This window comes from Chiloscyllium plagiosum, unplaced genomic scaffold (genome assembly GCF_037043375.1).
Source record: "Chiloscyllium plagiosum isolate Xiang-an unplaced genomic scaffold, Cpla_swu_hap1 HiC_scaffold_50, whole genome shotgun sequence".
Lineage (NCBI taxonomy): Eukaryota > Metazoa > Chordata > Chondrichthyes > Orectolobiformes > Hemiscylliidae > Chiloscyllium > Chiloscyllium plagiosum.
The window spans coordinates 55,555,186-55,566,100 of NW_028270188.1; the positions used below are offsets into that span (position 1 = coordinate 55,555,186).

Consider the following 10,915-nt stretch of genomic DNA (forward strand, 5'->3'; position numbering starts at 1 on the left):
TCTCTCTCTGTCCCTCATCTCTCTCTCTCTCTCTGTCCCCCATCTCTCTCTCTCTCTCTCTCTCTGTCCCCCATCTCTCTCTCTGTCTCTCTCTCTCTCTGTCCCCCATCTCTCTCTGTCTCTCTCTCTCTCTCTGTCCCCCATCTCTCTCTCTCTGTCCCCCATCTCTCTCTCTCTGTCCCCCATCTCTCTCTCTCTGTCCCCCATCTCTCTCTCTCTGTCCCCCATCTCTCTCTCTCTGTCCCCCATCTCTCTCTCTCTGTCCCCCATCTCTCTCTCTCTGTCCCCCATCTCTCTGTCCCCCATCTCTCTGTCCCCCATCTCTCTGTCCCCCATCTCTCTGTCCCCCATCTCTCTGTCCCCCATCTCTCTGTCCCCCATCTCTCTGTCCCCATCTCTCTGTCCCCCATCTCTCTGTCCCCCATCTCTCTGTCCCCCATCTCTCTGTCCCCCATCTCTCTGTCCCCCATCTCTCTGTCCCCCATCTCTCTGTCCCCCATCTCTCTGTCCCCCATCTCTCTGTCCCCCATCTCTCTGTCCCCCGTCTCTCTGTCCCCCACCTCTCTGTCCCCCGTCTCTCTGTCCCCCGTCTCTCTGTCCCCCGTCTCTCTGTCCCCCGTCTCTCTGTCCCCCGTCTCTCTCTCTGTCCCCCGTCTCTCTCTCTGTCCCCCGTCTCTCTCTCTGTCCCCCGTCTCTCTCTCTGTCCCCCGTCTCTCTCTCTGTCCCCCGTCTCTCTCTCTGTCCCCCGTCTCTCTCTCTGTCCCCCGTCTCTCTCTCTGTCCCCCGTCTCTCTCTCTGTCCCCCGTCTCTCTCCCCTCTGTCCCCCGTCTCTCTCTCCCTCTGTCCCCCGTCTCTCTCTCCCTCTGTCCCCCGTCTCTCTCTCCCTCTGTCCCCCGTCTCTCTCTCCCTCTGTCCCCCGTCTCTCTCTCTCCTCTGTCCCCCGTCTCTCTCTCTCTCTGTCCCCCGTCTCTCTCTCTCTCTGTCCCCCGTCTCTCTCTCTCTCTGTCCCCCGTCTCTCTCTCTCTCTGTCCCCCGTCTCTCTCTCTCTCTGTCCCCCGTCTCTCTCTCTCTCTGTCCCCCGTCTCTCTCTCTCTCTGTCCCCCGTCTCTCTCTCTCTCTGTCCCCCGTCTCTCTCTCTCTCTGTCCCCCGTCTCTCTCTCTCTCTGTCCCCCGTCTCTCTCTCTCTCTGTCCCCCGTCTCTCTCTCTCTCTGTCCCCCGTCTCTCTCTCTCTCTGTCCCCCGTCTCTCTCTCTCTCTGTCCCCCGTCTCTCTCTCTCTCTGTCCCCCGTCTCTCTCTCTCTCTGTCCCCCGTCTCTCTCTCTCTCTGTCCCCCGTCTCTCTCTCTCTCTGTCCCCCGTCTCTCTCTCTCTCTGTCCCCCGTCTCTCTCTCTCTCTGTCCCCCGTCTCTCTCTCTCTCTGTCCCCCGTCTCTCTCTCTCTCTGTCCCCCGTCTCTCTCTCTCTCTGTCCCCCGTCTCTCTCTCTCTCTGTCCCCCGTCTCTCTCTCTCTCTGTCCCCCGTCTCTCTCTCTCTCTGTCCCCCGTCTCTCTCTCTCTCTGTCCCCGTCTCTCTCTCTCTCTGTCCCCGTCTCTCTCTCTCTCTGTCCCCCGTCTCTCTCTCTCTCTGTCCCCCGTCTCTCTCTCTCTCTGTCCCCCGTCTCTCTCTCTCTCTGTCCCCCGTCTCTCTCTCTCTCTGTCCCCGTCTCTCTCTCTCACCCCCCTCACCTCTCTCTGTCCCCCGTCTCTCTCTCCTCTGTCCCCCGTCTCTCTCTCCCTCTGTCCCCCGTCTCTCTCTCCCTCTGTCCCCCGTCTCTCTCTCCCTCTGTCCCCCGTCTCTCTCTCCCTCTGTCCCCCGTCTCTCTCTCTCTCTGTCCCCCGTCTCTCTCTCTCTCTGTCCCCCGTCTCTCTCTCTCTCTGTCCCCCGTCTCTCTCTCTCTCTGTCCCCCGTCTCTCTCTCTCTCTGTGTCCCCCGTCTCTCTCTCTCTCTGTCCCCCGTCTCTCTCTCTCTCTGTCCCCCGTCTCTCTCTCTCTCTGTCCCCCGTCTCTCTCTCTCTCTGTCCCCCGTCTCTCTCTCTCTCTGTCCCCCGTCTCTCTCTCTCTCTGTCCCCCGTCTCTCTCTCTCTCTGTCCCCCGTCTCTCTCTCTCTCTGTCCCCCGTCTCTCTCTCTCACCCCCCTCACCTCTCTCTGTCCCCCGTCTCTCTCTCCCTCTGTCCCCCGTCTCTCTCTCTCTGTCCCCCGTCTCTCTCTCCCTCTGTCCCCCGTCTCTCTCTCTCTCTGTCCCCCGTCTCTCTCTCTCTCTGTCCCCCGTCTCTCTCTCTCTCTCTGTCCCCCGTCTCTCTCTCACCCCCCTCACCTCTCTCTGTCCCCCCCCCGCCCTCGCCTTCTGACGCGAGCAGCCTTGTCCCACCCCCACCCCCAGCCCCCTCTCACCGTTTTCACTGTCTGTCCCCTTGTCCTTTTGGCCCCTGTAGCAGAAGTACTTTGACTCCGGCGACTACAATATGGCAAAAGCCAAGATGAAGAACAAGCAGCCTCCGAACAGCGGCGCAGACAAGAACTTGGTGACGGGGGACCACATTCCAACACCGGAGGACTTGCCTCAGCGAAAATCGTCACTGCTCACCAGCAAGTTAGCGGGCTGACCCCCGCTTGTACACCACGTGCTCCCAGCTATGGTGGACATTTTGCCTTCCCACATAACGATGGAGGGGGCGGGGAGAAAATTAGGTGCAGCCTAAATATTGTGATTTTTTTTAAAAAAAGAAAACAAATATATATATATAAATATATATATCTCTCTATATACACAGAAAGGAAACACAAGGTGAAGCAATCAGATCTGATTGGGCTTCATTCCATCACCCGTCACCCACACACACCCCCCTCACCCGTCACCCACACACACACCCCTCACCCGTCACCCACACACACCCCCCTCACCCGTCACCCACACACACCCCCCTCACCTGTCACCCACACACACCCCCCTCACCCGTCACCCACACACACACCCCTCACCCGTCACCCACACACACACCCCTCACCGTCACCCACACACACCCCCTTCACCCGTCACCCACACACACCCCCCTCACCTGTCACCCACACACACCCCCCTCACCCGTCACCCACACACACCCCCCTCACCCGTCACCCACACACACCCCCCTCACCCGTCACCCACACACACCCCCCTCACCCGTCACCCACACACACCCCCCTCACCCGTCACCCACACACACCCCCCTCACCCGTCACCCACACACACCCCCCTCACCCGTCACCCACACACACCCCCCTCACCCGTCACCCACACACACCCCCCTCTCACCCGTCACCCACACACACCCCCCTCACCCGTCACCCACACACCCCCCCTCTCACCCGTCACCCACACACACCCCCCTCACCCGTCACCCACACACACCCCCCTCACCCGTCACCCCCACACACCCCCCTCACCCGTCACCCACACACACCCCCCTCACCCGTCACCCACACACACCCCCCTCACCCGTCACCCCCACACACCCCCCTCACCCGTACAACCCCCCTCACCCGTACAACCCCCCTCACCCACACCTCCACACCCACACACACCCACACCCCCCCTCACCCACACACCCCCCTCACCCACACCTCCACACATACTCCCTCACCCACACACACACACCCTCACCCCCCCCACACACACACACCCTCACCCCCCCCACACACACACACCCTCACTCACACCCACCCACACACCCTCACCCACACACACACACACCTTCACCCCCCCACACACACACCCTCACCCCCCATACACACTCTCACCCTCACCCCACACACACACACCCTCACCCCCACACACACACACCCTCACCCCCACACACACACACCCTCACCCCCACCCCCACACACCCCCACCCCCACACACCCCCACCCCCACCCCCACACACCCCCACCCCCACACACCCCCACCCCCACACACCCCCACCCCCACACACCCCCACCCCCACACACCCCCACCCCCTCTCACCCGTCACCCACACACACCCCCCTCACCCGTCACCCCCCACACACCCCCCTCACCCGTCACCCCCACACACCCCCCTCACCCGTCACCCACACACACCCCCCCTCACCCGTCACCCACACACACCCCCCTCACCCGTCACCCCCCACACACCCCCCTCACCCGTACAACCCCCCTCACCCGTACAACCCCCCTCACCCGTACAACCCCCCTCACCCGTACAACCCCCCTCACCCACACCTCCACACCCACACACACCCACACCCCCCCTCACCCACACACCCCCCTCACCCACACCTCCACACATACTCCCTCACCCACACACACACACCCTCACCCCCCCCACACACACACACCCTCACCCCCCCCACACACACACACCCTCACTCACACCCACCCACACACCCTCACCCACACACACACACACCTTCACCCCCCCACACACACACCCTCACCCCCATACACACTCTCACCCTCACCCCCACACACACACACCCTCACCCCCACACACACACACCCTCACCCCCACACACACACACACCCTCACCCCCACCCCCACACACCCCCACCCCCACACACCCCCACCCCCACCCCCACACACCCCCACCCCCACACACCCCCACCCCCACACCCCCACCCCCACACACCCCCACCCCCACACACCCCCACCCCCACACACCCCCACCCCCACCCCCACACACCCCCACCCCCACACACCCCCACCCCCACACACCCCCACCCCCACACACCCCCACCCCCACACACCCCCACCCCCACACACCCCCACCCCCACACACCCCCCACCCCACACACCCCCACCCCACACACCCCCACCCCCACACACCCCCCACCCCCACACACCCCCACCCCCACACACCCCCACCCCCACACACCCCCACCCCCACACACCCCCACCCCCACACACCCCCACCCCCACACACCCTCACCCCCACACACCCTCACCCCCACACACCCTCACCCCCACACACACACCCTCACACCCCCCACACACCCCCCACATACACAACCCCATTCACCCCACACCCCCTCACCCACACACACCCCCTCACCCACACACACTCACACTCCCCCTTCCCCACACACACACACACACACACACACACACAAAACACACGCCCCCACCCACCCCAGTGCTCTCTGTGTAGCTCCCAGCGGCTGTCAAAGAGAGAGGCAGCCCACGTGGGAGGGTTGGTGAGGTAGTGTGGCCCTGCTGTTGCTGTACCTAAGTGTAGCATCCCCTCCTCACCAAACTCTCCACCCGCTCCCCCCCCGCCCCCTCACTCTCACCCTCCCCCTCCACTTCACCATCCCGCCTCCCCGGAGACTGGCTGCGAAATTCAGAGGCTGGCACTTTACTCAAAACCTTTTTTTTTTAAAAAGACAGAGAGGAAAAGCCAAACGCAAGGTAGTAAGGTTAAAAGAAAGAAGCAGTGAGGGGTTTATCTAGAGCGTTGTGCGTTTGCGTTTTGTTTTTTGACTCAAATCTGCCGTCCCGTCCGTTCCCAAACATGGTTAGTCTTCTCCAGCTGCTGCTAGTGTACGTACGTCTGTGATCGGCAGCGTCAGCCCCCTGACTCTCGCTTGCAGCCGGGAGTGGGGCGTAAGGAGCTGGCTGAAGCATAGCGGCTGCTGAGGCTGACCCCACCCGACACTGCCCACCTCCCCCAATCTGTCGTGTATGGGACTATCGGATGTCTGCATGTCCTTTTGCCAAAAGGTCGAACCGAAACAAGCACGTGCCTGCTCACTTCTCGGGAGCAGGGACATTCGAACCCTACAGTTCCTCTGGCCTGTTGGGCCGTGCACTTGTGATTTCTAGCTGAGCTCTGCCTCAGTACCACAACCACCACCACTTCACCCCTCTTTCCCCAATACCGAGTTGCATGAGAGCAGAAATCTCCCCAGCTCCATCCGCCCCCCCACCCCATGCAGACCCGAGGAAAGGGGAAAATGGAGTTGACAGCTCTCCCTCCGGCCCACCCACCCGTGACGTTGTAACTGGACTGTGCAGTGTTTTCTTTTTAGAGTCGAGTGAGCACGAAGTGGGAGTCAGGGGGGGGGGGGGAAACTCTTTACACAGCAGGTTATGGGACGGGTGGGGCATGGCAGATGGAATCCCCTAATGGCCGTCACCCGCGACTGCAGCGTGACTGTTGACACTGGACACTGCAGTGGGCCGAGACAATCTGGTTAAGCCTTTCTCAGGGTGGGGTGGAGGTGTACTTCGATCGGGAACAGCTCGGCCAGTTGGGAGTCGAGACGTTTTAACACTTGTCCTTGCTTAGCGAGCTGCAGGTGTCAGAATGTGTAAAGCTCCAAGTGTGGGGTCCTGTCCTGCCAAACCCCCCCCAGAGTGCTGTCTTGGGTTTACATTGATATCCCTGCCCCCCCCCCCCCCCCGTGGTGCCTTGTCCTGAGTAGAAATCTCGGGAGTGGTTCCTGAGGTTGCAGGCTCCTTGCCCTGGTCACCAAGAAGCTGGTGGTTTTAATCAGGGGGGGTGCACAGGGCCCTGGAACTGCACCTCTGAGCCTGCTGTGCAACCCTTTTACTGTCTGTCCGTGCCACTGGAGGAGGGTGGGCGCCCATTGGCTGGTCGTAAATCCAGATGCAAAGATGTTTAATCTCCTATCATCACGCAACCCCCCCCCCCCCCAATAAAAAAAAGGTACTGGCTGCTCACCTCTGAAGCTTTATTTTCAAAATGGAAAGGAAACTCACGAATATTGGGATAGTGGTTGGTTCTGAAGGGAAGTCTTGTGAAAAACGAGAGAGGTCTGGCGGGAGGTGACATCAGACTGTGGGGTTGTGTGGGGGGGAGCTGTCGTCCCATTTCCCACTTCGGCCGCGTCCCCAGTTGCTGGGTGGGGGAGATGAAATCTTGCTGTCCCCTACTGGACGGTTCTCGCAACTGCAGCGTGACTGTTGACACAGTAAAGTAGAATGGGATTTCGCCTCGATCCGTGCCCCCTCCCCCTCTCTGTTGTCGGCCACAGATTCCCTCCCTCCCTGAATACATCATCTCCCTTGGGATGTGGCTCAGTTACCCCCTCGCAACGTGTGCCTGCCCCCCCCCCCATCAAACCTTTGGCGGCTGTTCCTTCCAGCCAGCCCTTGGCATTTGGCTTGACTCTATGAAACACCCTTGGCTCACTAGAGATTGGCACCCACCCCATGACCTCCATGTCCCCCTCCCCTTCCCGCCTTTTGTGTGTCCCCTCTATGAGTGCGTTTATCGTTCTCCAGCCGTGAAACGCACCCGGATTAAATTCCATCCCGAGTGTTTGGTTTCTCTGTCCCTTCAGGGGTCTGGCTTGGCTTGGCTTGGTTGTTGGCCATGAAACCCCTCACCAAAGGAGGACACGTTGTAGCTGGGCTTTGGGGAGTGTCGCACTGCATTCCTCCGGACCGCCAGGGAATAGTGAGGGTTGCTGTCTGAAATAACTCCATTCAGATATGGGCCAGCCTTTGGAGGCAATCTCTCTCCCTGTTGTAGGGAGTGGTTGCAGTGTCTGGAGTTACCAGGGTGACTTGGGTAGGTGGGGGGGGTGGTTCTCCGACACAGGAACTGGTGTGCAGAGATGTGCTTTGCTGGGGAGGTGGGGGCTGTAGTCTCCGAGGCTCTGGCCTTGACCTAGCTTGGAGTCACAGGAATGAACCCCTGTACCATCCCCAACACGCAGGGCTCCCTCATTAAGACAGTCTGGCCAAAGGCCCCCACCACAGCATAGAGAATACATATCACCTGAGGCAGAGTGAAACCAGTGGAGAGACTCTCTAACTCTAACTCCTGGGATTGTTCAAAGGTGGGGACAGTGTAGAGGGAGCTTTCCTCTGTATCTAACCCTGTGCTGTCCCTGGGATGGGAGGGACAGTGTAGAGGAAGCTTTACTCTGTATCTAACACTGTGCTGTCCCTGGCATGGGATGGGGGGACAGTGTAGAGGGAGCTTTACTCTGTATCTGACCCCGTGCTGTCCCTGTCTTTGGCATGGGAGGGACAGTGTAGAGGGAGCTTTACTCTGTTTCTTACCCCGTGCTGTCCCTGTCCCTGGGAGTGTTTGATGCGTGGCGAGCGGGGGACCAGGGAAGAAGCCTGACTTGCCAGAGTGTGGTTTTGTTCGGGGAGTCTGCAGGGAGGCTGTGTTCCCACTGAAGTGTTGTCTCGATCTGCTGAATCTGGGGCCTGGGTTAGCAAGTGCGGCCCTTTTCGCTTCCACAGCAGAGTTTGCTCCTGTCAGCTGTGTAGCTTTCCTGCTGCTTAAATCCTCTAGTCGAGTTCACGTCCAATTTCTGCACGTGCGAGTGACCCCCCATCCCCCTTTCCAGCCAAGGCTGCAGGACCTGCCTGGTTCGGGGGCACCCTTTGTGAAGAGCCGCTGCTGCCTTGCGAGGGACAGCTCCCACCGTCCAGCTCTTTCCCTCCGTTTGTTCCGTACCCCCCGCTCCGTCGCGTCCTGTTCTGCTTCACCCTGAACCGCTGACCTGCCTCAACGCCCAGAGACTGTGCTACTGAGACGTGATGCAAATATGGCTCGGTGTTCCTTTTGTTGCTTGTTTTACTTTATCGCACGTGACGTTCCCCCAGCTCCTGGGAGCTTGGTTTCTGCCCCTTCATGTGTACGGGACAGGGTGGCGGTGGATCGGATTGTTGGCAAGGGGTCGGAGCAGTGCTGCGGCTGTCCCTGTGGATGGGGGGGGGGCGCGAGGGGGAAGATGCAGGTGAAATGTTACCCATGAAGCTGCTCTCAGCCGGAGATGGTAATCCCTTTCCCGGGACAGCAGGTGGAAGACTCCGCTCCCTGCCGTTCGGATCGGACGGTCTTGAGACGGAGCAGGACAGGGAAAGCTGCTGTTCGGCCGGGGAGAAGGACAGTTCGTGCTATCCCTTCCCCAGCCTGTCCTGCTCCAAATGATCCTCAAAACGAGGGCGTCGCTGCAGACTGGGAAGGTGGACCGCAAAGCGGGGAGCGGCTCCAGCAGTGGGTCCGATGTTTTTTTTTCCCCCTGGGGTGGGAAGCATTTCTTCCCCCACCCCCCCCTCCCCCCACCACCAAACCCCTTCCCTCGGCCCAGTGACACTTCGCCTCCTGTGTGGGGAATTTTGGATAAATCCGAAGGGTACGGGCGACGGAAAGTCACGTGGCGAATACGGGGCGTGGAGGAACCATTTCACCCTCCTGTGCCCACCACCACTTGCATGGTGCCAACACAGACTCATGTTGAGGGTGGAATGGCCACTGAGTGAGAAATGGGGTGTCTGAAGGTGGGACGCACAGTGTGTGGGGCAGAGGGGGCTAAGGGCAAGTGAGAATGGAACTACTCCTCAGAAACCAGACTCTCGGACGTGTGTGTGGGGGGGGGGGGGAGGGGTCAGAATAAGTGAGATAATAAATTGTGACCCACCACCCCACAGTGTAAAATGAGGGCAGAACTCTGGAATTACATGATCGTTGACAATAACATAAAATGACTTTTGTTTCATAGTGTAGGTAGCAGCAGTGAGTAAATTTTTTTTGTCAGTATTTGAAATAAATTTTACATCCTTTTACTGGATACCCACTATGTGTGGTTCCTGATGCTACTTGGCGACTGAGTGGGGACTGTCTGTTTCGATGGCACTGGGCTCTGGGTTCACAGTTCCAACACTGCCACATACTTCTTGCTCTTATAACATCAAGTGGTCCTGTAAAGAAGGCCAACTCTTCCTAATACAGAGGGGCCAGTTTCTGCCGTGTACGAGCCTCAAAGCCGAGGGAGCGTGTGCCGTATGAGGACCAGCACCGAGGGAGTGGGTGCTGTAGGAGGGTCAGCCCTGAAGGAGCGTACCACTATCACAGGGTCAGCGCTGAGGGAGCGGGCGCTGTCGGAGGGTCAGCGCTGAGGGAGTGGGCACTGTCGGAGGGTCAGCGCAGAGGGAGCGGGCGCTATCGGAGGGTCGGCGCTGAGGGAGCGGGCGCTGAGGGAGCGGGCGCTGTCGGAGGGTCGGCGCTGAGGGAGCGGGCGCTGTCGGAGGGTCGGCGCTGAGGGAGCGGGCGCTGTCGGAGGGTCGGCGCTGAGGGAGCGGGTGCTGTCGGAGGGTCGGCGCTGAGGGAGCGGGCGCTGTCGGAGGGTCGGCACAGAGGGAGTGGGCGCTTCTCTGCAATACACAGGGACTGCTATTCTCTATAATACACACAGGAACTGCTATTCTCTACAATACACACAGGGACTGCTGTGCTCTACAATACACACAGGGACTGCTATTCTCTTCAATACACACAGGGACTGCTATTCTCTACAATATACACAGGGACTGCTGTTCTCTATAATACGCACAGGGATTGCTATTCTCTACAATGCGCACAGGGACTGCTATTCTCTACAATACGCACAGGATCTGCTATTCTCTACAATACGCACAGGATCTGCTATTCTCTACAATACGCACAGGGACTGCTGTTCTCTACAATACGCACAGGGACTGCTGTTCTCTACAATACGCACAGGGGCTGCTGTTCTCTACAATACACACAGGGACTGCTATTCTCTACAATACACACCGGGACTGCTATTCTCTACAATACACATAGGGACTGCTATTCTCTATAATACAGACAGGGACTGCTATTCTCTACAATACACACAGGGACTGCTATTCTCTACAATACACACAGGGACTGCTATTCTCTATAATATACACAGGGACTGCTATTCTCTACAATACGCACAGGGGCTACTGTTCTCTACAATACACACGGACTGCTATTCTCTACAATACACACAGGGACTGCTATTCTCCAAAATATACACAGGGACTGCTATTCTCTACAATACACAAAGGGACTGCTATTCTGTACAATACGCACATGGATTGCTATTCTCTACAATACGCACAGGGA

At 59.1% G+C, this 10,915-nt stretch overlaps 1 protein-coding gene across 1 annotated transcript in view; it reads right to left on the reverse strand.

Moving 5' to 3' along the window:
- The window catches only part of dcst1 (DC-STAMP domain containing 1), a 62,616-nt gene extending 56,958 nt beyond the window's left edge, over positions 1-5,658 (reverse strand). Inside the window, exon 1 of the mRNA XM_087985116.1 lies at positions 5,583-5,658. Coding sequence (XP_087841242.1) covers positions 5,583-5,658 — 76 coding nt within the window. The remainder of the gene's footprint in view (positions 1-5,582) is intronic.
- Between the last annotated feature and the right edge of the window lie 5,257 nt (positions 5,659-10,915).